The sequence below is a fragment of the Adiantum capillus-veneris genome, chromosome 29 (assembly GCF_014529385.1).
Source record: "Adiantum capillus-veneris isolate H3 chromosome 29, ASM1452938v2, whole genome shotgun sequence".
Classification (NCBI taxonomy): Eukaryota; Viridiplantae; Streptophyta; class Polypodiopsida; order Polypodiales; family Pteridaceae; genus Adiantum; species Adiantum capillus-veneris.
The window spans coordinates 36,384,553-36,410,912 of record NC_140959.1 but is presented as its reverse complement, the minus strand read 5'-3'; the positions used below and the strand labels follow the sequence as shown (position 1 = coordinate 36,410,912).

The following is a 26,360-nucleotide window of genomic DNA, read 5'->3' as shown; positions in this document are numbered from 1 at the left end:
TTAAAGACAACAGTCCTAAGTTTTCTTAGTATATGATGGTTACCCAACCAAGGGTAACAAAAGTTGTGTGTGTTTGAAATAAAAATTCCATCAACTCAAACTATATATTGAGAAACTTACATATTGGTGAAAATATAAAGTTAAACAGAAGTCTATGTCTGTAAGATTACAATACTCTAATATTTGTAAAAACTAAATAATTGCTTCATTACAATGAGTTATTACATCAAAAAATTGGTACATGATATAACTAGAGGATAAGCAAAATCTCCTTTCAGATGAAAATGGGGACCTTTCCATACAAACCAACCATCAATACAATTAATTAGGACTATCTTGTACATAATGGGTGATAGGTATCCAAGAAGCCCTCACTGCTTTATTGTTACATCCCAGAAGGACCCCTCATCGTCACATATTGTAGTAGGTAATATCTTCTTTAGCTTTCCTATGGAAATTTAGTCGCATCTCGGAAGACCCCCTCATCCTCACATATTGTAGTAGGTAAATATCTTCTTTAGCTTTCCTATGGAAATTTGGTCTAAGAGATTCTTGAATTTTTTTATAGTCTTGCGGGGTTTCTCTATTGGATCTCATAAGCTACTGGCTTGAGTTTAGTCTGGATCAGCTGAGCATTGGTAGGTTTCTCCCAAATCATTGAGCTTTGGTAAGTTTCCGTTGATCTTTGGTCAGTTTCTCCCAAATCACTTGTAGTGTATTGTAGATGCTTGGTGAAACTCATGCGGCCATCTGCCTATAGCCCTCTACCATGCAAGAAAAATATAAGATGGCTTATGCTATTTTCTTGTAAAAACTATGTTGAATTTTAAGCCACAGTTCACCAATGGTTTGATGAAAAATGTGTGTAAGTTCAAATAGATGTATCCATGTGGCAGGTCAAAATTAGGGTAGATTTAGATAGGTACATGAGGTTTTTACTCATTGTTATCGGTGAGATATCAAGCCTTGCGCATGATATGCTTAACTGACCAGCCTACATTTATCACTGGCATGAGGTAGTGGAGACATGGATCATTGCCAGTTGTACTACAACAAGACTTCACTGACATGGTCTACCAACCAAGAGTGATGACCACTTATCTTGCCAACTTACTCATTAGCGGTTTGCATTAAAGAAGAAAAAGTAGATTTTAATCTCCATCTCCCTTGTGCATGTTGGGTTAAAGGCCACAATGGCCGGCGGTGGGGCATGGTCGGCCACCCATCCACTTAGTGACATCCATCACTTACAAATTATTGTGGATAATGGAGAATTGGATACTGTTAGGAATCGAGCTTGCCACGTGAGAAGTTTAACTCTAAACACGACATGATTGGGTTGGATCATATCCAGACGATCGATTGTCTCTCAGGATAAGCGTGAGCTACACAGAGGGGGATGGCAGCGAGTGCTTCTGTTGCCGGCCGCATTGCATCTTTCTCCCCTGTGTCTCCATCCCCATCTTCTTCTTGCATCGGTTTGGGAGCTCCAGGTTACTCGATTCCGCGCAAATCTTCAAATGGACAGGTTGTCTTGCATAGTTCCTTCGTGTCAAAGGCTACGCACTCCAGCTTCTTCACTGGTGAAGGTATGCTGAATGTTGTTCATTTTGAGAGAGAGAGAGAGAGAGAGAGAGAGAGAGAGAGAGAGAGAGAGAGAGAGAGAGAGAGGGAGAGATCATTCTTGTTAACTCCTCCCCTTGGACTCATGTTCATGGTGCTCCTTAAATTCTATTATTCATGCATCAACAACGGTTTGCATGATTCATCATGGTGGATCTCTCTTGGTTTTATCACCATGGCTCACTAGGATACATCATTTTTAAGGCTCAGTGTGGTAGCTCATATTATTCTCATGGGTAGGACTTGCCACTTTACCTTCAGCTAGTGTTATTGTCTTTAGCCCTTACAATTATGCAAACACAGAGATTCATTATTTTGGAATGTGATCAATGTTTCTATGTACAAAGATAGACAAACATATAAGGTTAAAAAATGGATTGTTTTGCTACATTTATGATGGTGCCTTTTGTATGGTGATTGTTCTCCTCTTTCCCTTTTCTTCTTCTTTTGTTCTTGTACTTCGAAGCTTGCATAAAACCTGCTTTTCTTCCTGGCCTTCTTCCCCTCAGCCCACAAAGTGTGAAAAGGAACTTGCAAATATAAATGGGAAAAAAACTAGCTCTTATGTGTACCACATATTTTAAAAACCCTTTAGAACAATGTAACATGAAAGGAATACCTTTTACAACTTTGACACCAGAAATGCTACTTGTGACAGAAGCCAAGAGTGTATGAAGGCATACTTTGAAAGAGTTTCCCGTGAATGTTGTTTGCCGGCATAGACAACTCTAATTCTAGAGGTTGCTGCTAAAACAGACCTTAGTCCTTCACATAATGGAGCTTTCTTGCTAGAGTGGCTTCGTCACCGGCCACCAATTGCACAACCCTCTACTTCCTTGCTCGAGGTACTCTAGTTTGTTGGCCCTTGGGAGATGATGCAAACAAGTGAAACCCTGCAATTGGTAGTCAAATTTGGAACATCGAGAGGGCTCGTGCCAGGATGGCTGCCTCATGTTTATAATCGTTGGTGTTGTAACTTTTCTCTTCTCCATAAAGAGTTGCTTGTCTCGCTGATTATGTTGGAGATATATCATCACTGGATGGTGGCATTCTACGTTGTATCTCATGATTGTATGGACACAATGGCCTTGAATATGCCTTTCTATTGCATTTGGGCCTTTTGTTAGCTTTTATATTGATGTACCATACTTTTAGGTAATGTGGCACATTTATTAACTTTTTTGCCACACATCACTATATTTTATGAGGTGACATTTATATTAGTAGCGTGAGCTTTAAACTAGGAAGCCCCCATTTTGTTAGATCACTTTTTCGGTATTTAAGCGGTTGTAACCATAAAGGGCACCACTTGCCAATTCAAAGAAAAATATTGGAACAAACTTTAATTGTAATGTGTAGCGGAAGGGTTTAAGGATTTAACTATAATCTAGTACTTCGCACAAACACAAGGCTACTTTAATTGACGTGAAAGAACTAAACTGAACATAATGAAAGAGAGAGGCAGAGAGAGAGAAAAGAGAGGCTGGCTAATCTGATCTGTTGATGCTGAAGGTGCTGTCGATGGAAACATTGATGGATGCTGAGGGAAAATGCTAGGGTACTGCTGGGTACTAGGTATTGATGATCTTCTAGTCTTTTGATGCTCCCGATTGGGACCAATGGGTGAAGATTAAAGGTAAGGTGCTCGGAGGTATTTCCAATTGTTCCATTCGACGGAAGTGGATGCACGCTACATGCAAATGCGAATGCAGAAGAGGGTTAGGGATCCTTTTTCCAACTCCTTTCATATCTGCATACGAGGCAAGTAGATCTTGAGTACAAGATCTGGATTTTCGTGTATCTGATGCCAATCTTTGTTAAAAGACATAGCGATGAAGGTTTGGAGCGTGTCCAATGCGCGATGGACTAAGGGTTGGAGTGGCTGGCAAGTCTCGAACAGGGCAACAAAGATTCTTCGAGAAAAAAAACCGAGAGGTTCTTTGGGTTCTTGGTTCTAGGTATATTTTTTAGTCGTATAGTGTACATGCAGACTTCACATTGTGAAGTTTTCGTCCGAGTGACGATGTCACAAATGGTTGACGTGGCATGCTCGGACACATTCATAGCAGTGCAGAACGTGGAGACAGTGTTGACATGGCAGGCCCAGATTTTTCGTCGTAAATCACGCTGATTTGTTGACGTGGCAGAGTGTACGGATTTTCGCTTTTTATGTTGATAGCTGTACAAAAAACTGCTTTTGCGTTGTTGAAAAGCCTATGGTGGCTAATTTGAGAAGCTTTTGGATTAAGTGCTTTATTTTTACAAGCTTTTGAAGCTTATTGCTTTTGGGGCTCTGCTTTTGGGCATCCCTTGTAACTTATATATAAGTGGGCAAGGCCCTCACTCCTCAGAGCATCTGGACGCAGAGTGTGAGAGTGAGAACCCTCCCACTCTCGTACTTTGAACACAGATTAATACAAAAAGAAATACCGAAAGGGGACGCTAGTCTTTGGGGCCAATATCTTTAGGCACGGAACTCCGCCGGGCCGTGCCGAATCAAGTGTGAATTGTGAACTGTTTTGAAGTGAATCTCTGGTGTGTCGTAGTAGAATCTTGACTTGGAGTGTCCAAGTTTGTGTTGGGTCTAAAGGCCCTTTTGGACACCTCATATGTATTTCTTTATTCTTTTATACCTTGGGTGTGAACCACCCCTAGGGTCACTTAAGTGACCCTCAAAATGTACCCACATAGTAAAACCCAAGGCTTTTTTGAGTGTGTGCCTTATCAAACACACGAAACCAGTGTACAATCTTCTCTCTCTCTCTCTCTCTCTCTCTCTCTCTTTGTAAAACAGCTCTCTCTCTCTCTCTCTCTCTCTCTCTCTCTCTCTCTGCTCGTGGACTTGTTTGCATCCATCGCCAGTTCCTCTCTTCCTTCAAACTCGTATTAGAGCAAAGTTCCCTACTCCCGCGCGCATTCCCGCGCGAGAAATCTTCATTTTCTCGCTCTTGCACAGTTTTCTCTCTCTAAAAACAACAGCGCAGGTATTTTCTCTCTCCTCCCTGGACTCGAGGACAAGTATCCCTCAGCCTATAGATGCTTATGTACTGAAAACAGGTCATTTGGGGCTGTTTTTCTTCAAAAACAGGTTTTTTCTGTCAATTACAGCTAGCACAGGTGTTATAGGTACATTTGGGACACTTTGGGTAACACCAATTCACCCGTAGAATCGGGGGTTTTGCCATATTTGCTGAAATTTCAATAAATTTCAACAAATTGTCACTTTAAACTTGGGGGTTTTGCTCATTTGTGCAAGATTATTCAAGTTTATGCCTTACAGGTGCAATTACAAGAGAAATTTTGGGGACTCGATTTGGAAATTTATGGTTTTTTGCTGATTTTTCAGAAATTTCAGTAAATTGCGCTGTAATTTTTGGGGCTTTTGCAAACGTGATGCAATTTTGGACAATTTGTAGCATGTATTACAATTATGGTCCAATTGAGCAGAGTTTGAGACTTCTTTCACATATACAGCAGGTTTATGTGACAATAAACACATGTATTTACTTGCGGATGCTTCCCATTGAGTCTATGTATTGCTGAAAATACATTTTGCAGCAACTTTTACCTCAATTGTAAATTTGTAGGCTTGAGAATGTTGCAAATGCACTTTGGTTTTACTGTTGAAGTGGGAGCATTAATGCACAAGATGTATGTTGTTAGGTGCAACGGAATGAATGTTTGCGCTTTGCTCAAGATGAGTGCTCCGAAATGTGCTCAAGGTTCCTTTTGTTCTTATGGAAGGTAGAGCCTTCCGTTCTTAATGAGAGAGTGCTATGATCACAAACAAAGTGAATGGACACTGTGCGTGCAAGTGTATGAGACTGAGAGATAGAGAGAGAAGAGAAATACGACACCAGAGACGTTGTAAAACCCTCGTCCGAAGGCCCCACCTTCGTCGGCGAGAGTGGTCTACTTATGATTGCACAATCTGGAACAAATGGAATGCATGAGACTGATGCAAGTCTAAGCCATGTTGACGATGACGACGGTGACGACGAAGTCGACCTAAGGGCTGAAATCTGCAATCTTCCTACTGTTGTCCAAAAACGTTATGGGCTGAAATCTGCGACTAGTCCAAAAACGCTGATTTGGGGGCTGTTTTCGGTGGGTCTTTGACGCTGAAAATCTGCAGGTTTAGGGCTGAAAACTGAGGCTTCTTAAGGCTGAAAACTGAGGTTCTTATCGGGCTGAATCTGCTACACTTTAGGCTGAATCTTGCCGGTCTTTATCTGCTGCTGAATTCCTTGCGTGCTGAATCTACAAATGCTGAAATTGGGACCAAAAACGCTAGAGAAGGTCTTTTGCTGCTGAGGATGCTGATGCAAAAATTCTATCTACTGGGGTCTTCTGGTGATGGTGTCTAGATGCAAAAACGCCAGTCTTATGCTCTGCAAAAACGCTAGGCTTGAGAGGATCTTGCGGAGGGATCTTGCTTCTTGCTTGGAGGGAAGTCCACCAAGGTCTTGGTTGAGAAGTTGCCTTCTGAGCTTGGCTCCTGTTGCCTCTTTTACCATTTAGTGTTAGCTCTAGTTTGCTTATATACAAACTTAGTAAAATTGCCCTACCTACTTTCCAACAAAAGTCACTTAAAAATAATAAGTGAAAAATGTCAAAAATAGGTAAAATAGGCTAAATGCATTGGAAAATTCACCTGGCTGATTCTGATGGATTCTGATGGGAATATTGATGATCATGGTGTGTACAACCAAAGGATATGCATCTACACTAAGTGACTGGGCATGCACGATCTACGAATAGACTCACAAAAGTGCCAGATTGCTTCTAATCTAGACTGACTGGACTGACTGAACCCTGATCATGCTGTAGCTTGTCCACGGATACATAGGGTTGGATGTGTCACGTGACATATGTTGTATGTGTGTACTGAAATTTTAGTATTTATTACTGAAATTGACCTTTTTACTATTGTACACTTTGGATAAAGTGTTTGTAACGCATTGTTACGTTCCCTTGCACTTTTAAGTGTTTTCTGAGCCTGTAAGAGGTTAAAATTACAACTTGCAGCTTGTTGTTATAAAATTATAGCAGTGATGTTTTGGTCTATTTTGCACTGAAATGGCTTTCAATGCATCTACCAGTAGTAGTGAGTCAAAATCTTTGATGGAAATCAAAAGATATGATGGCACATGTTTTGATTTGTCGAAGGAAAGAATGCAAGGCATTCTATTCCTTAAAGATTGCGAAGATGCATTGCTCGTAGCTAAACCTGAAAACTTGTCAGATGCAAATTGGGCAAAGCTGAATAAAAAGGCTATTGCTTATATCAAAATGGCTGTGTCAGATGATGTGCTTACTGACATTAAGTGTCTTAACACTGCACCTGCTATCTGGCAGAAGTTGATTAGTTCGTATGAGAATAAAACTCGTGTGCATCAAGTTCATCTCATGCGGAAACTTGTAAACATGGAATTAGATGAGGCAAAGCCTGCATCTGAGCATTTGAATGCGTTTACAGGTGTTTTGAGTAGGATTCAGGGTTGCAACCATTTGATGACAAGTTGAAAGCTATCTTTCTTTTGATAACTTTGCATGACAGTTGGGAAGCACTTGTGTCATTGTCAAACAATGTTGTTTTAACCTATGATAGTGTAAGAGGTTCCATTCTCAATGAGGAGATTAGGAGGAAAGCAATTGGTGAAGGCAGTGGCACAGCTTATCATGTAAGGGGCAGGTCAGAGAAAAGGAACCATGTGGCCAATAGGGACAAGAGCAGGAGTAAGAGCAAGGGAAAATCTGAAGACATAACATGCTATCAATGTGGACGCAAAGGGCATAAAAAGTCCGATTGCAGGTTTTACAAGCAAGAGCTTGAGAGGAAGAAGCAGTAGCAGCTGGGTAAGAAGAAGAAGGATGCAAAAGATGCTAAAGGTGATGATGACACCTCTTCTTCTTCTAAGGATGTTGGCAAGGCCAATGTGGCCTCCAGTGTGGTCATAGAGGAAATTGCTGATGTGGACGAAGCACTTGTCGTAGCTTCGAGTACTTTTGATGAGGTTGTGGCTATGGCAAGTGATATGTACATCACAAAGCTAGATCTTATTGACGCTTTGCTTTCAGCACATGATGGGTTGTCTCAATCTTGGATAGTAGACAATGGTGCCTCATTTCATGTAACTCTGTCTTTTGGAGTCTTTTGCCACATACACTGCAGGTAGCTTCGGTAAAGTTTACTAGGGTAACATCTATGCATGTGACATTGAGGGTGTTGGCACCATTCACTTGGCTCTTGAAAATGGCCAAGAACTTGTTTTGCATGATGTTAGGGATGTGCCTGGCATTAAGAAAAGTTTGCTATCAGTTGGGCAGCTTGATGTAAAAGGCTACTTCACTACTTTTGGTGGTGGCTTTTGGAAAATACAAAAGGGTTCTATGGTGATTGTAAAGGGTAGTAAAAAGGGAACTTTATACTATTTGCATTGCAAGGCCTTACCTGGCAAGTTTGTTGCTATGGCTGAAGTTCATTGTCCAATGGAACTTTGGCATAAAGAGACTTGGCGATATGAACGAGAAAGGACTACAGGTTCTCTTCTCTCTTGGGAGATTTGATGTAAAAGTTCCTGGCCCTGAATTTTGTAAAGATTGTATCTATGGAAAACAAGTGAAGTTCTCTTATTCGTCTGGTGTCTCAAAAAAGTTGCATGCTCTTGATTTAGTACATTCATATGTTTGCACTATGCCTGTGAGTTCACATGGTGGTGCATGCTATTTTGTATCTTTCATTGATGATTTCAGTAGAAAGACTTGGGTGTATGTACTTAAAAACAAGAGTGATGTTCTTGATGCTTTTAAAAGCTTTCATGCTTTTGTGACCACACAGAAGGGTCTTAAGTTAAAGGCCATAAGGACAAATAATGGGGGAGAGTATGTATCATGTGAGTTTAACGTTTTTTGTGAGATGCATGGTATTAAAAGGGAATTAATAGCCCCTTACTAATGGTATGGTTGAGAGGTATAACCGCACAATTTGTAAGAGGATACGTTGCATGTTGTCCACAGCTAATCTTCCACAAGAATTTTGGGGAGAGGTTTTGAAAACTGCAGTTCATGTATGCAACCGTTCTCCAAATCGTGCTTTGGACAATGGCATCCCTGAAGAGGTTTGGTATGGCAAACTTGCTTCATATGACCATTTGCATGTTTTTGGCTGCAGGCGTTTGTGCATGTGCCTGTAGATCAGAGGACTAAGCTAGACATGAAATTCATCAGAGGCATCTTCATGGGTTATGGAGATGAGGGTGAGATGGGTTATAGAGTATGGCTATTTGATTACAGGAAAGTAGTACGCAGTCGAGATGTAGTATTTAATGAGGCTAAATTGCTACAAAATGCTACACATGTAGACCATGACAAAAAGAGGGTCAAATTTCATAATGACCAGCCAGCCATAAAGCCCATCTTTGGTTGAAAATATGGTGCCTATTGATGCTGAAAATGAGCAGCAACCATTTGTGCAACAGCCAGAAGAGATAGTCAGAGTGCTGTATGCCTGGCTAAGAATGCCATGTTCCATGCTCGTACCAAACACATTGATCTGCTGTACCATTTTATTCGGCAGGTATTGGATGATGGCCTTGTCACACTGACAAAGGTCAAGGCACAGTATAACCCTGCAGATGTTCTCACTAAGTGTCTTGCTAAGACACAACATCAGCATTGCTTACACTTAGTGGGAATTGTTTAAAGGTATTACATCGGGCCTTTAAGCGGGAGGTTGTTGGGTCTAAAGGCCCTTTTGGACACCTCTCATATGTATTTCTTCATTCTTTTATACCTTGGGTGTGAACCACCCCTAGGGTCACTTAAGCGACCCTGAAAATGTACCCACATAATAAAACCCAAGGCTTTTTTGAGTGTGTGCCTCATCAAACACACGAAATCAGCGTACAATCTTCTCTCTCTCTCTCTCTCTCTCTCTCTCTCTCTCTCTCTGTAACAGCGCTCACGCTCACTCTCTCTCTCTCTCTCTCTCTCTCTCTCTCTGTAACAGCGCTCACGCTCACTCTCTCTCTCTCTCTCTCTCTCTCTCTCTCTCTCTCTCTCTCTCTACTCATGGACTTGTTTGCATCCTTCGCTAGCCCCTCTCTTCCTTCAGTTTGTTACAATGGTATCAAAACGCGGCCGATTTCTCTTCTACCGGGAAATTCGAGCCTTTTCTGGCGACACTTATGGATTCCAACAAAGAACAATCGACTTCCTCTGCATCTGGGGTGCAGGTAGAGTATGGCCCACCTCGGCCTACTCAGGCAGAGAATTGAAGAGATGGAACGTCGACAATTGGTTGACGACGCGACAAAGATGACCAACATTACGAAGGATCTGAAATTTGTAAAATTTTTGACTCAGACATCCTTCGAGGAAGTGCACGCCCAGTGGCAGAAGGCCACAGAGCCACCCATCAAACCGGCACTCAAGAAACCTCTTGCTTCGAGGATGTTAACAGAGCAAGAATTGGAAGAGGTGGTTCATACACGGATTAGTCAGCTTTTTTGACGCGAACAAAGACAAAAAGCACGACAAAAAGCAGAAGAAAGGAACTGACTTCCCGGGTTATTTGGGTCGTCAATCTACTTTTGCCTCGGCAAGAAAGTAGAAGAAGCGTGTGCGATTTAAAGGAGTATCCAGTTCTTCTTCTTCTTCTTCTGACAGCTCTTCTAGCTCTTTTGACTCGAGCAAAGAAGACAGGAAAGGGAATAAGCGAAGCAAAAAGCAAAGCTTCGAAAAGAGCAAGAAAAAGGCAAAGAAGCCTAAGTTTCGCCCAGTTTCTGTTAGCTCTACAGAGGACTCATCCTCAAATAGTTCGGACACCGACGATCACAGATTTTACGCAAAGAAGAAGCATTTCTATAAAGCCAACCAGTATGACTTAAGCAAGAAAGTTCGAGAATTTAAAGAAGGTGGACAGTCAATTAAGTTTGACACTTTTTCTGGATTCCGAGATGCGTCGAGGGCTTTGGCCTTGATGCAACAATTTGAAATAGCTTTCTTTGGAGGGCATTACTCAGAGCACTCCAAGATTCGGAGGGCTACTTCTTTCTTCAAGGGAAATGCTCGAACATGGTGGTCCGCTCTTCTATTGAACAAGGAAGCGCCAATTAAATGGCTGAAATTTAAAAGGCTTTTTATTTCTTCTTAACTGACACGGGAGTACGAACGAGATATACGAACTGCTTGGAATTATCTTCGGATGACCAAGAGAGATTCTTTGTACGCATATTGCGAGAGGTTTTGAATCTCTTTTCTGCTAGCTTCTTCATTTAAGAAGATCTTGTTTAAACAACGGATTGAGTGATTTTGCTGGTGTATAGGATCCGAGATCACTGCTTAGAACAAAAGTCAGATTCTATTCAAGAGTTGATGGGTCATGCGAAACGGGGTTTTGCCAGACATTCAGGCAATCCGACTTACGCCATAGATCATGACTCAGTGAACCGAACAAACTTCTAATAATGAAAGTAGAAAGAAGAAGAGCCCCCAATAAAAGAAAGATAAGGATTCAGGACCCTAGCTCACTCTTTGGGAGAGGGCCAACTACATCAAAGAGGGGAAGTGTTTTGGATCCGGGGAACATGGGCACATATTCGTGAAGTGCCCTAAAAAGGCACAGTAAGAACATAATCAAGAAAGGCCAGAGAGTTCGAAAGCAGCTGAGGAACGTGGACGAAAAGGCGAGATGAAAGCAGGACTAGTTCTAGAGTGCATGGGTACTGACCCGAGCACGATTGATAAAAGTACAGAACTTTGCCGAGTTTGGGGCAAAGTGAAAGATCAAGAAGCCTTGATTTTCTTTGATGGAGGAGCCAAGGTCAACTTCATTCCATCCGAATTGGCGGCGCGGCTCGAGATTACACCTGATCGGATGGGACCACAAGCAGAGGCAGTTCTAGCGGCACTCGGCAGGGACGTGGCCATTACTCCTGTCATTGGCAAACTTCGGTTGCATTGTCGGGGGTATTTGGGGCACGAGGACTTCTACATAATGCCCTTGGAAGGTTGTGATGTCCTCCTGGGAGTCCAGAACAACGCCGTGGTCGAGTATCTGGCAAGAAAGCGACATTGACTACTGAAAAGGGTCGAAACATTGTACTTGATGTGAAGCTGAAGGGTGAGTCACTGAGTCTATCCCTATTGTATCGGCTTCGACCGTTTCGAAATTAATGAAATCTAGTCTGCTTGTTTACTCGATCTTTTTGAAAGAGTTGAATGATGAACATAGGACAAATACATCTTAACTTGATAAAGGACGCCAAGATTTTCTCCACACTCATGCCGATTGCTTTTCTAAGGGCTTGCTAGGCGAGTTGCCACCATAGTGGTCTCGTATGGTCCTGTACGTTTTGTACACGTACGATGATGTGCGGTACTAAACGAACTAAAAAATATTTAGATGTACGATGACGTTACGTACATTCAAAATAAAAAAACAAAGAATTCTTACGTCTAAGGCTTAGGCCCTTGGGTTTAAACTTTACACTTAAAGAAACTTGACGTTATGAGATCTCAATGGGAGCTTGAGAGGGAGAGACCCAATGGAGAGAAGATGGAGAGGCAAGACTCTAGTCTCTAGAGCTTGTCACTTGAGAGCTAGAACATGGAAGCATTGAGCAGTGAGAGCATTGAGAGCTTGGAAGTGTTGGAGAACAAGATGGAGAGGCATTGCTTAAATAGGATGAGGCTAGAGCATGAGAGAGAGAGAGAGAGCATGGATGATGACTCTTGATGAGAGAAGGAGAGCGTGGGGGAGAGGGAGAGCATAAGAGAAGTGGAGCCCTAGCACATAGAATCCAATGTTTGAATGTGGCCTAAGTGCTTGAATTGGCGCTCCAAAACGGCCCCAAAAGTTGCTCTCAATGGCTATAAACAACCATTTAAAATTTTTTGGGCTGCTCAATATAATCCACTCACAATTGTGAGTTTTGCTTATTAAAAAAAAAAACAAAAAAAAAAACATACAAAACGTACTAAACAAACGGGACTGTACGTGACCCGCAGTACGGAACGAGACGTTCTGTACGTCGTACGAAAAGTCAAGAGTCAAGAGCTTCCAATGGTTATAAACAGCCATTTAAAATTTTTTGGGCTGCTCAATATAATCCACTCACAATTGTGAGTTTTGCTTATTAAAAAATAAAAATAAAAAAAATGTACAGAACGTACTAAACGAACGGGACGGTACGTGACCCGCAGTACGGAACGAGACGTTCCGTACGTCGTACGAAAACTACCCTGGTTGCCACCAGCTCGTCCTGAGGATCATACCATTGATCTGATACTTGGAAGCACACCACCGAACCGGCCACCTTACCGTGTGAGCCGAGCCCAGAATGAAGAGAGTATGAACCGACCTCTTGTAAAAGGGTCTTATCCAGCCGAGTACTTCACCTTACTGCTCTCCGGTGTTGTTGGTTTTGAAGAAAGACGGATCTTGGAGAATGTGCTTTGATTATAGAGCTCTCAACAAAATCACCATCAAGAACAGATTTTCGATTTCTAGGATCGATGATATTCTAGACCGACTACAGGGATCCTCTTGTTTCAGCAAGACCCATTTGAAGAGCGGATATCATTAGATGCGAATCGTGCCGGGAGATGTCTACAAGACAGCTTTTCAGACGACCTTCGGTTTATTTGAATTTTTGGTGATGCCTTTTGGCCTTACCAATGCTCCAACGACCTTTTACCAAATGATGTACATGATTTTCAGAGAGTACAGATCTTTTGTTGGCACTTTCTTGGATGACATTATTGTCTTCTCCAAAGATGAGGCAGAACATAGAGAACATTTGCTACAGGTCTTTCAGGCATTGTGGGATCACAAGTTGGTGATCTCTGCAAAGAAGAGTGAATTTTTCTTATCAGAGATACACTTTTTGGGACACATCGTCTTAGCAGCAGAGTGCAAATGGACCGGGCCAAGATTGAGACTATACATGATTGGCCTAATTTGAAGAATGTCCATGAAGTTAGAAGCTTCTTGGGCTTATGTTCTTACTGCTGGTGGTTCATTAGAAAGTTTGCAGAGGATGCTTCCCCTTTGCATATCTTGACACAAAAAGGAGTCCCTTTCTTGTGGGGACCCACAGAGGTGACTGCCTTTCAGACAATGAAAGAGAAATTGACTACAGGACCAGTTTTGACTTTGCCGGATTTGCAAAAGTCATTCAGAGTATATTGTGATGCTTGCGGTCGTAGTCTGGGTGCAGTGTTAATGCAAGAAGGCCATGTCATTGCCTATGAGAGCCGATTGTTTTTAAGGCCGAAATTGATAGCACAGATATATGAGAAAGAGCTTTGGCGGTTATCCATGCTCGTACTCAGTGGCGACATTACCTACTCGGAGCCGATTTTATGGTCTTCACAGATCACCAGAGTTTACGCCACTTCTTGTCACAGAAGCAGCTATCGGAAAACCAGATGCGGTGGGCGAACATCTTGTCACAGTTTCACTTCCAGATTATCCATGTGCAGGGACATAAGAATTTGGCGGCAGATGCTTTGTCCCAAAAGCCGTTGGTCTTGGCTATTTCCGCGATACATCATAGAAGCTTCGAGGATATGGTTGATCAGTACGCCAGAAATCCAGATTTTGCAGATGTATTCGGTCGAATACAGAATGGGGAGGTAGTAGTGGGGATATTCCATTCGGGATGGTTACTTGATGAAGAAAACGATGTTGTGTGTTACACAGCCGTTGAGGAAAAAGGTTTTAACCGAATGCCACTGTCCACCATTTACGGGTCACCGCAGCATTGATACCACCTAGGTGTGGAGAGATACTTCTCTTGACCGAGATTCAAGGACGTGGACGATTTTGTATGCAGATGCTTGGTATGCTAGAAGATCAAGTTTGACAGGCATAAAGCACAGGGATTGTTACAGCCTTTACCCATTCCACCCGCCCCTAGGAAAGTATTGCTATGGATTTCATTTTTGATCTCTCGAAGACACAGAGTGGGCATGATGGTATCTGGACTGTTATTGACAGATTTAGCAAGCAAGCTCATTTCATTCCAATGAAGAAAACAGTCAATCCGGATCACTTAGCGAGGCTGTTCATTGCCTAGATATTTAGATTACATGGCATGCCTGAGACATTCGTCTCTGACAGAGATCCCCGAATCACGAGTTTGTTTTGGAAGCTATTTGGGAGAACATTGGCACGGTTGCAGTTCTCGTCATCTTTCCACCCGCAGACAGATGGGCAATCTGAGATTGCAAATTTAGTCGTGCTGGATTTATTGAAGTCTTACATTTCGGATCAGAAGACTCAATGGGAAAAGTTTTTGCCTTAGGTGGAATTTGCCTACAAGAACATGAGACACTCTTCGACGGGGAAGGCGCCATTTGAGATTATTGAAGGTGCTCCGAAGGTTCCACTCTTCTTAAGCACGAAAGATAAGATTTTTGAAGCCGACCAGTACATGAGGGACTTGGACACTGCTTTTGCCAAGGTCCGGGAGGCCTTAGAGAAATCTCAGGAAAGATACAAAAAGGTAGTAGATCGATACCTTCGCGATTTGAAATTAAAGGAGGACTATTGGGTGCTCTTACGTTTTGAGAAGGCACGCTTGAGAAAGAAAAAGAAAAAGAAAAAGGAGTGGCTTTTTCCAAAGCTTAGCATGAGATACTATGGACCCTTCCAAATAAAAGAAAAGATAAATGATGTCTCCTTTAGATTGAAGCTGCCCGATACTTAGAGAATTCACAATGCTTTTCATGTGAGTCTCTTGAAGCCTTTCAAAGGCGATGTGCCCGATGATGGGGAGCCAGATGAGCAACCCAAAGTGGAGGAAAGCGAGGAAATACTCTTCAGAACAGATACTGGCACATAAAGATAGAAAGATTAAAGGTAAAGCGATAAGGCGGTTCTTGGTTAAATTCAAGAACTATCCCGCATTGGATGCGAAGTGGATGGAGGAGGAGGACCTGGCAGATACTCCTCAGATTGTGAACCTTTACCTTGAAGCATTCGGTTTATCATAGTCTACTCCGATAGAACCCCGACTGCAACATGGGCGAATCTAGTGCAGCGGGCTTGCACAAGAGGGGAGTCACTCCACTCCTTTGTCGACAGATTGCCCCGATACTTTGATTTAATATAGAGTCACTAATGTCCCTTTGGGTTTCAGGGATACTGTTGAGCTGACAGTATTTTGCTATATGACTTTATGATTTGGAATTCCCGATAATGAAAATGATACTGATTGATTTGTACTTGACTTGTTTGAGTGCAGGAATGGATAGACGAAATGACTGCAGCATTTTGGTCTCATAAATCTCTATAGACATGATTGTAATATGGATTAGTTAATCGGGCATCTGTGAGGTCCTGACTGGATCTAATGCGATTGCTATTTACGTAGTCGATTAATCATGGTCTGAGATTTGGAATGAATTTTTGAATGTGATTTGTCATGTGATGTCCTGTGATGTGACTGCCAATTGGTACATGTGCTAGATGTGTTGTTCCTAGTGCGTCGGTACTAACAGTGAGTGTTTGCTAAGACAGTTTTTGGCCTCTGTCTGTACTGCTTTTGGGCATCCCTTGTATCTTATAAATAAGTGGGCAAGGCCCTCACTCTCAGAGCATCTGGATGCAGAGTGTGAGAGTGAGAATCCTCCCACTCTCTTGTACTTTGAACACAGACTAATACAAAAAGAAATACTGAAAGGGGCGCCAGTCTCTGGGGCCAATATCTCTAGGCACGGAACTTCATCGGGCCGTGTCGAATCAAGTGTGAATTGTGATCTGTTTTGAAGTGAATCTCTACTGTATCGCTGTAGAATCTTGACTGGGAGTGTCAAAGTTTGTTACATACGACCAATTGATATTGTGCTAATTCTTTCTATCTTTTGTGGTGCGTATGCCCTATCAACTACCTCATTTTTGTGCTAATTTTTCGGATTCAATGCTTCTTTTAGTTCTAGGCTTCATTATGGCCGAGTCTGCCCTTGATCTCCACTGATTCTCTGGACCCATGACAAAAAATCAGTATACTGAACTTTATGTTGATGTATGCTCATGTGTGTGTGTGTGCGTGCGCACGTGTGGTGTGTGTTGTGTTTGGGAGCATATGTTATACCTAGTTCTACACCCAATATTGGGCACTGACGACATTAGTGGGGATGTCGTGGTATTTAGTCGATACTATGCATGATGGAGCTGATGGTTATATTGTCTTGTGGGTGACTACCGTGGGTCATGTATGCTCGTGTGTGTGCGTGCGGTGTGTGTTGTGTCTGGGAGCATATGTTAGTACCTAGTTCTACACCCCACTATTGGGCACTGACGACGTTAGTGGGGATGTTGTGGTATTGAGTCAATACTATGCATGATGGAGCTGATGGTTATATTGTCTTGTGGGTGACTACCATGGGTCTATACCTTGCACTTTCCATTAAGGGTGAATCTGGGCTTATCCTGGATTCGTCTAGGTATATTTTTTAGTCGTATAGCGGACATGCTGACTTCACATTGTGAAGTTCTCGTGAGTTATGACTAGTTGATATTGTGCTAATTCTTTCTATCTTTTGTGGTGCATATTATGCCTATCAACTACCTCATTTTTGTATTTTTCTGATTTAATACTTCGTTAGTGCTAGGCTTCATTATGGCTGAGTTTGCCCTTGATCTCTGGAGCCATGAAAGATCAATATGCTGAACTTTGTGTTGATGTATGCTCATGTGTATGTGCATGTGGTGTGTGTTGTGTTTGGGAGCATATGCTAGTACCTAGTTCTACATCCACTATTGGGCACTGACGACGTTAGTGGGAATGTCGTGGTATTTAGTCAATACTATACATGATGGAGCTGATGGTTATATTGTCTTATGGGTGACTACCATGGGTCTATATCTTGCAATTTCCTCTAAGGGTGAAGCTAGGCTGGATCTGATGCTGACATTGAGGATCTGTAAAACGCTAGGGCTAATCTGATGCTATAGGCTGAAAATGCTGATTTGCTGCAAAACGCTAGCTGATTTGCTGCAAAAACGTTGGGCTGATCCGATACAAACACACTGGCAATTTTGATGCAAAAACTCCAAGGTTGAACGGTTGATGCTGAAGGTGCTGGCAATGGAAACGTTATGGATGCTGAGGGAAAACGCTAGGGTACTGTTGGGTGTTGGGTACTGATCTTCTGTCACAAACTGGTGACGTGGCTGCCCAGTTGGTGACGTGGCTGCCTTGTACACACACACCCTCCCCACATGGACAGCCCCAGGAATTGACCCCCGAGTTGCTAACGTGGCAGGCATCATACGGACAGTCCGCGTTTTGCGACGCAGCTCACGGAAATCCGTACAGCTTTTGCGTGGGTAGCTTTGCGGCAGTTTTGTTTTGTTTTTTTTGCTACGCAAATTAGCGAGAGAGAGAGAAGCTCTTTTGCTTCATTTTTTTTGAAAGCTTTTGATTTTGAAGCTTTTGGGCTCTGCTTTTAGCATCCCTTGTAATCTTTTAATAAGTGGGCATGCTTCCCACTTCTCAGAGCATCTGGACGCAGAGTCTGAGAGTGAGAGCCTCCCACTCACTTGTACCTTTATAACAGATTAATACAAAAAGAAATACTGAAAGGGGCGCCAGTCTATGGGGCCAATATCTCCAGGCGCGAAACTCCGCCGGGCCAGTGTCGAATCAATTGTGAACTGTGAACTGTTTTGAAGTGAATTTTGGTGCTGTTGCGGTAGATTCTCGACTTGGAGTGTCCAAGTCTGTTACAGTGGGATATTCCATTTGGGATGGCTACTTGATGAAGAAAACCATGTTGTGCGTTACACAGCCATTGAGGAAAAGGTTACGACCGAATGCCACTGTCTACCTTTTACGGATCACCGCGGCATTGCTACCTCCTTGAAGGGGGTAGAGAGATACTTCTCTTTGCCGAGACTCAAGAAGGATGTGGACGAGTTTGTGCGAAGTTGCTTGGTATGCCAGAAGGTCAAGTTTGACAGGCATAAAGCACAGGGATTGTTACAGCCTTTACCCATACCCACCCGCCCCTGGGAAAGTATTGCAATGGATTTCATTTTGGATCTCCCAAGAACACAGAGTGGTCATGATGGTATCTGGACTGTTATTGATAGATTTAGCAAGCAGGCTCATTTCATTCCTGTAAAGAAAACAGTCAAGCCGGATCACTTAGCGAGACTGTTTGTGGCTCAAATCTTTAGATTACATGGCATGCCCGAGACGATTGTCTCCGATAGGGACCCCAGATTCACGAGTTTGTTTTGGAAGGCAATTTGGGAGAACATTGGCACGCGGTTGCAGTTCTCGTCATCTTTCTACACGCAGACTGACGGACAATCTGAGATTGCCAATTCAATGGTTTTAGATTTAGTGAAGTCTTACATCTCGGATCAGAAGACTCAATGGGAAAAGTACTTACCTTAGGTGGAATTTGCTTACAACAACACGGTACACTCTTTCACGGGGAAGGCGCCATTTGAGATTATTGAAGGTGCTGCGAAGGTTCCACCCTCCCTAAGCATGAAAGATAAGATTTTTGAAGGCGATGAGTACACGCGCGACTTGGACACGGATTTTGTCAAGGTCTGCGAGGCTTTGCAGAAATCTCAAGAAAGACAGAAAAAGGCAGCAGATCGCCATCGACGCGATTTGAAATTGAAGGAGAATGATTGGGTGCTCTTATGATTTGAGAAGGCATGCCTGAGAAAGAAAAAGGGAAAGGAGAGGCTTTTTCCAAAGCTTAGTATGCGATACTACGGACCTTTCCAGATCTTCGAAAAGATAAATGATGTCTCCTTCCGACTGAAGCTGCCCGAAACTTGGAGGATTCACAATGCATTTCATGTGAGTCTCTTGAAGCCTTTTAAAGGGGATGTGCCCGAAGATGAGGAGCGTGATGAGCAACCCAAAGTGGAAGAAAACAAAAACGAGGAGATCCTTGTTCCATATTGGCACATAAGGACAGAAAGATTAAGGGTAAAGTGAGAAGGCGGTTCTTGGTTAAATTCAATAACTATCCTGCATTGGATGCGAAGTGGATGGAGGAGAAGGACCTAGTAGATACTCCTCAAATTGTGAAACTTTACCTTGCAGCTTTTGGTTTAGCATAGTCTATTCCAAATAGAACCTTGAATTCAGCTTGGCTGGATATCTGGTGCAATGGGTATGCACAAGAAGGGAGTTACTCCGCTCCTTTGTCAACAAATGCCTCGATTTTTGATACTAGAGTCACTGATGTCTCTTTGAGCTTGAGGGATACTGCGAGCTGACAATATTCTGCTGTATGACTTCATGAAATGGAATTCCCGATAATATGATATTGATTTGTTCTTGACTTGTTTAAGTGCAGGAACTGATAGACGAAATGACTGCAGCATTTTGGTCTGAATGATCTCGATAGACATGGTTACAATAGGGATAAGTCAATCGGGCATTTATAAGGTCTTGAGTAAATCTAGATGCGATTGCTAATTGCATTGCCGGTAAATCATGGTCTGAGATCCAAATGGATGTTGAATGTGATTTGTCATGTGATGTCCTGTGATGTCGTGTGATGTGACTGTCGATTGGTACATGTGCTAGATGTGCGTTCCTAGTGCGTCGGTACTAACAGTCAGTGTCTGCTAAGACAGTTTATGGCTTCTGTCTGTTTTGCAGACATAATCGAGGGCGATCACAATGCTTTCAAAAGGGGGGTTATGTCACAAACTGGTGACGTGGCTGCCCAGTTGGTGACGTGGCTACCCTGTACACACAGCCTTCTCGCATGGACATCCCCAAGAAATGACCCCCGAATTGCTGACGTGGCAGGCACCATATGGACAGTCCGCGTTTTGCGGCACACCTCACGGAAATCCGTACAGCTTTTGCGTGGGCAGCTTTGCGGTAGTTTTTTCTGTTTTTCTGGCTATGCAAATTAGAGAGAGAGAGAGAGAGAGAGAGAGAGAGAGAGAGAGAGAGAGAGAGAGAGAGAGAGAAGCTCTTTTGCTTTATTTCTTTTTAAAGCTTTTGATTTTGAAGCTTTTGGGCTCTGCTTTTAGCTAAATAAGTGGGCAAGCTTCCCACTTCTCAGAGCATCTGGATGCAGAGTCTGAGAGTGAGAGCCTCCCACTCACTTGTACTTTTGCAACAGATTAATACAAAAAGAAATAACGAAAGGGGCGCCAGTCTATGGGGCCAATATCTCTAGGCACGGAATTCTGCCGCGGGCCAGTGTCGAATCAATTGTGAATTGTGAACTGTTTTGAAGTGAATTCTGGTGGTGTTGTGGTAGATTCTCGACTTGGAGTGTCCAAGTCTGTTACATCTTCTGATGCTCCCAATGGGACCGAGGGGTTGCTTATATAGGTTCTAACTCCTTTTGCTATTTGCCCTACCTACTTTTTATAAAAGTCATGTTAAAGTCACTTATTAATAAATGACTTAAGGCTTCTCGTGGGCAATGGAGGGATGCGACAGGGCGAACATGTGAGGAAGGGCGCCTGGTGATTGTTCATATGCCTGTATGCTTAAGTGACTATACTGTGCAAATGAGGGTATGCAACTATGACCTGCCTGATCATGCACATCCTTCTAGAGCTCTAGCTCACAAACTGCCAGGCTAGATCCTAAGCTAACTAAGATTCACACTAAACTGTAGCAATAGCTTGTCCATGTGGCTCCGGTGCAATGTGCACATGACATTAACAATTAACACAACTTGAAACTAAGAAAGAGAGAATCCACGCGGTAGACATGGAGTGATGGAGTTCTACTTCGAGAAGTACTGTCTCAACACCCTGGTGCGCTTTTTGGTATCTCTTTTCTATTGATCTTCAAAAGGTACAATTGCTTTATCGTTGGAAGGTACAAGGAGAGAGCTCTCCATAAATCTGCGATTGTTCGACTGCCAGAAGCCTCCTCCAAGGCTCATATTTAAAGATCCTAGGCTTGAAAAGCATCAATTACAAAAAGCTAGCGCTCAATAGCACTTTTGTAAATGTTGGCTAATTGACATGTCAGCTCCCGTAGAACTCAGCACGATTTGTGGGTCTGTTTAGTTGCCACAACATCAATCTATACTACCTTGCCACGTCTTCACTTTTGATTAGAAATTGCCACGTCATCACCTTTGTGAAATAGATCGCTCTTACAGGTAGAGTAATCGTCCGTGATTACACCTGCAAAATATGATTCTTTTCTTTAGTAGACATATACATGCCAATGACCATCAAGGCCATACAATACATTCTTCAACATGCATTACTCCGTACAGCTCCACAATCAGATTTCTATTCTATCATTTGATTCTCATCAATCATACCCAAATCACGCTGATCTCTTGGGGGTGTCTCTCTGTTATAGTTACCTGGAACGACAAATTGGAACGGGCAACGCGGAACAACAATATGAATGAAATGCCATTCCCTGTTTCAGATACTCAGGCCTGAAACACGAAATAGGGATTTGGAATGGGAAATTGCGATGGTAACGGGGAACAGAGACAAGAAAATGGCCATTCCTTGTAACTATGGTCTCCGTGCACTGACACTACTTACCCAGTCTTATCTCATCCACATTGGAACTATTCATGCACTAGATTCATATGGCTCATAGAAAGCTATGCAAATGTCACAGATACACATATGCAATCACAAAACATGAAGACATCCAAACGCTCCTAGATGACAGCTTGCATAGTTTAAAGGTTTCCATTTACAACTAAATGATGCCCAGACTATAGCGTGCCTTGTGTAGAGGTTCCAAGTATAACTAAACGATCCCAGATTGTAGTTTGTGCCCTTTAGAGGGATCCATCTACAACTAAATGGTCCCTAGACTGTAGTTTGCGCCATTCATAAGCTTCTATTGACAACTAAACAATCCAAAAACCGTAGCCAGGGCTACTTAGGTGTTTATAAAATAGCATTGAAACCAGCATTTCAACCAGAACAAACAAGTTCAATGGGCACCAAGACAAGTTCAAAGCAGATATAATCTATTTCAATCAATCCCTAAAGAGTATTCTCAAATAGTATGCAAATTCAATCAAAATCTCAAACAAGTGATTCTTCTTGCTGCATAGGGGTGGATCTCCATCCCCCATGCTCCCAAATACTTGTAAATCCATCTTCTTACATCTTGCTACTTGTGGGTTGCAAATAAATAATAAGAGCATCCAAAACATAGTTTTGACACATGATATAGAAACCCTAATTTGCTGTTGAAAACCCATTTTTTTTGAAATCTTCAGAATGCATCAATGTGTTGGGCTTGTCAAGAGAATAACTGTGATATTTCGCATATCCAAATGTTCATCCGTTGAAGAGAGTTAAGAGGTCTCTGAAATGTAGAGAAGTGTCCAAAATAATGTTTTTAGAGCTTTTTAGGGCAAAAATGATCTCTAGTTTTGTCATCCCCTCTTTCTATTGTCGTTTCTTCTTCTTCCATCTACATAGCTTCCCATTGTAGGTTGGGCCGTTTTGCTTGTTAAAAAAGCAAAACGACTGACGCTCTGATATCATTGTAACCGTAGAAGGCACCAAGTGCCAACTGAAAGAATAGAACTAGAACCTACTTTAGCACCTCTTAACACAACTTGAAACTAAGCGAGAGAATCCACGCAGTAGAAATGGAATGGCGGAGTTGCACTCCCAAAAGTACTGGCCTTCAGAAGATATAACTGTCGAGGAGAGAGCTCTTTGCAAATCTGCAATTATCAGACTACCAGATCCCAGGTCTGAAAAGAAATAGATACAAAAAGCTAGAGCCCAGCGTCCAAGAGGACTTCTGTATAGTCTGGCCAACTACCACGTCGGCACTTGTAAAACACTATGCGATCTATGGGTCCGTATAGTGGCCACATCATCAATCCGTATTACTTTTCCACAGAGTATTGTTAGCTTGTCAGCAGTTCCAAAATCTTGAAGTGGTCGACCCTATTCTCTTCTGGGAAATTTCTCTCCTCATGTAGCATGCACCACACCAAAGTCAACCCTCTGATTCGGGTGCACTTATGGAATAGACATAGCTAAAACCAAAAGCCTCAAGGTAAGATCTCGCTCTCTCTAAGCAATATTTGCCAGGTCCTCCGCCTCCATTCACTTTGCTTCAAGATTGGATATTACCTGAACTTGACTAAATACTTGTGGACCTGCTTACCCTTTTCTTTCCTGTCCTTGTGCACTAAAATCTAATTAGGTATAAGAATCTCCTTAGTTTCTTCTACCTCTGGTTGCTCCTTTGGCTCCCTGTCCTGTGGCACTTCACCCTTGAAAGGTCTCAACAATAAAAGCATTGTGAATCTTCAAGTATTTGGCAATCTCAGTCTGAAGAACACATTATTGATCTTTTTCGAAACCTTGAAGGGTCCATAGTGTCGCATACATAGCTTTAAGTAAAGCCTCCCCTTGCCCTTCCTCTTTCTAGGTGTGCCTTCTTAAAATGAAGAAGCACCCAATCATTCTCCCTCAACTACAAGTTGCGCCGTTGTTTGTCTACTACCTTCTCTAGTCTTGTCCAAGACTTTCAAAAAACCTCTTTGACCTTAATGGTAAATACTTCTCCCACTGAGACTTATTTTCAGAGATGTAGCACTTCAACAAGTCTAAAACCATTAGATTGGTTATCTCTGATTGTCCAGTGGTTTGTGAATGAAACAACGAGGAGAATTTGAGCGTAGTACCAACATAATCACACACTATTCTCCAAGACAAACTAGTAAATTGGGGTCTCTATCCGAAACAATAGATATAGGCATCCCATGAAACTGAAAGACGTATTAAACAAAGAGCTTTGCCAAATGATCAGCCTTCACTGTCTTCTTCACTGGTACAAAATGAGCCTGTTTGCTAAATATATCCACCATTGTCCAAATACTACATGTCCAATGTGAGTCTTGGGAAGATCAAAGATGATTCTCATTGCTATACTCTTCCATGGTCGATTGGTAAAGGCTTGAGATCCAATATCCGGGTCTGTAGCATACTTCTCTTGCATCGCATCGAAATCCTGATGATGCAGTGAAGTGACAACGGGTATCTATGGCTTGCAAGACAATGCTTCTGCCGCTACATTCTTCTTTCCCTTAAGATATACTTTCTGGAAATAAATTTGCAACCAAAATTTAAATGTTTGCCCCATCTTATATGCTTCTTTGAAAGCTTATTCTGGGACAAGAAGTTTCATAAACTCTGATTCGTGTACAATGTAAATCTGCCTGAGCAAGTAATGCCTCCATTTCAAAGCATGAAAAACTGCTAAGAGCTCCTTTTCATAAATCTGTACAGACCTCTCTTGCGTTTACGACATCCGACTCTCATAAGCTATGACATGGCTCTCTTACATTAAGACCGCTCACAATCTGCTTTCACGAGCGTCGTAGTAAAGCTCAAAAGATTTCTGCAAGTCTGGTAACTTGAACATTGGCCCAGTAGTCATCTTCTGCTTAAGTCGCTCAAAAGCTGCAAGTCTCCTGGTCTTGGTGTTCATGGTTAAGTCTTAGCTACTTGTGCGTGCACTTTTCAGCTGCGCTAGGCTTTACTTGTCTTGTGTTTTCTCTTTTTGGTTCAGCCACTTGCCTCGTTTCTACACTGGTCTTGGTTTGTGTCTTCATGGTGGTTCAGTATGGTTCATATCAAAGCTATTCCCTTCAGGGTAGAAAATTCTATACATTTAGCTGTAGAGCTTAATTGTCTGCCAGTGTTAAAAGGCTTACCACAGTATGCTCCTTATTCCTACTTTGTTAGACCCTACTAAATTTATGCATTTAAAAGTGCTGCTTTCTTTTTGGTGTTGTGCGGCGTAGCAATGATGATTAAGGCTAATAATACCATGCTAAATGCTGATGTTACAATGTCAACATCTCCCACCTGATGAATGTTAGAAACAAGCATCATGTGTAAGTGCTCAGTGGTAGTGCTGTGAAGGTAATTGTCTGGTTTTGTACATTGAGCAGTTTAGAGCCAACATATGGAAGAGGTTGACTTGGGTTGAGAAATGAGGTGGTTCTTTTCTCTGTGTATCTTAGCTAAGGGGATGTCTATGAAGAGGTAGCTGTTTTCAATTTCGCAGTTTGTAATGTGATCATTGGTGTCAAACAGAAGCTGCAACAGTATTGGCTAGTTGTTATGAGGATGGAGCTGGGGTTACTGGTGGTGCACTGGGATCTCAAATGAACATTTTTGAGCGTGTAGTACGAGTCGTCAAGGTATGTGTTTCCTTTGTTACTGTCTCTGGGAGGTAACTGAAGACCTAATAGCTCGCCTGGATACTAATCATCCTTATGTCTTGTCAGTCTTACGCAAATGCAATCGTAAGCTCAGCTGAGGATCCGGAGAAGCTTTTGGATCAGACAGTTTTAGAAATGAATGAAGATTTGATAAAGCTAAGGCAGGCTTCTGCACAGGTGTTTGTCTTGCATGAGATTATTCATGTTTTTCTACTGTTTTGTAGTTCAATAAAGTTTTGGTACCACTTTGGAATTTTACAACCTAAAGGATGTTTGGGTGTTATGTAGGTGTTGGCGTCTCAAAGGCAACTTGAGAACAAGTACAAATCTGCAGAACAAACTGCCAATGATTGGTACATTATACTCTTGAGACCAGTGCTTTATTTTAAATTCCAGCTATGGCAATAAGCCAAAATTTGTTCCTTTTTCTTATGTGCAAAACCAGGTACAAAAGAGCAAAACTTGCTCTCGAGAAAGGAGAAGAGGATCTTGCTCGCGAAGCCTTGAAGAGAAGGAAGGACTATGAGGTAAAGCTG

At 42.3% G+C, this 26,360-nt stretch overlaps 1 protein-coding gene across 1 annotated transcript in view; it reads left to right on the top strand.

Moving 5' to 3' along the window:
* The first annotated feature begins 1,298 nt into the window (after positions 1–1,298).
* LOC147419043 (membrane-associated protein VIPP1, chloroplastic-like) overlaps positions 1,299–26,360 on the top strand; it is a 58,964-nt gene continuing 33,902 nt past the window's right edge. The window contains exons 1-5 of the mRNA XM_086505675.1: positions 1,299–1,589; positions 25,697–25,803; positions 25,891–26,001; positions 26,113–26,177; positions 26,270–26,351. Coding sequence (XP_086361801.1) covers positions 1,400–1,589; positions 25,697–25,803; positions 25,891–26,001; positions 26,113–26,177; positions 26,270–26,351 — 555 coding nt within the window. The 5' untranslated portion in view covers positions 1,299–1,399. The remainder of the gene's footprint in view (positions 1,590–25,696; positions 25,804–25,890; positions 26,002–26,112; positions 26,178–26,269; positions 26,352–26,360) is intronic.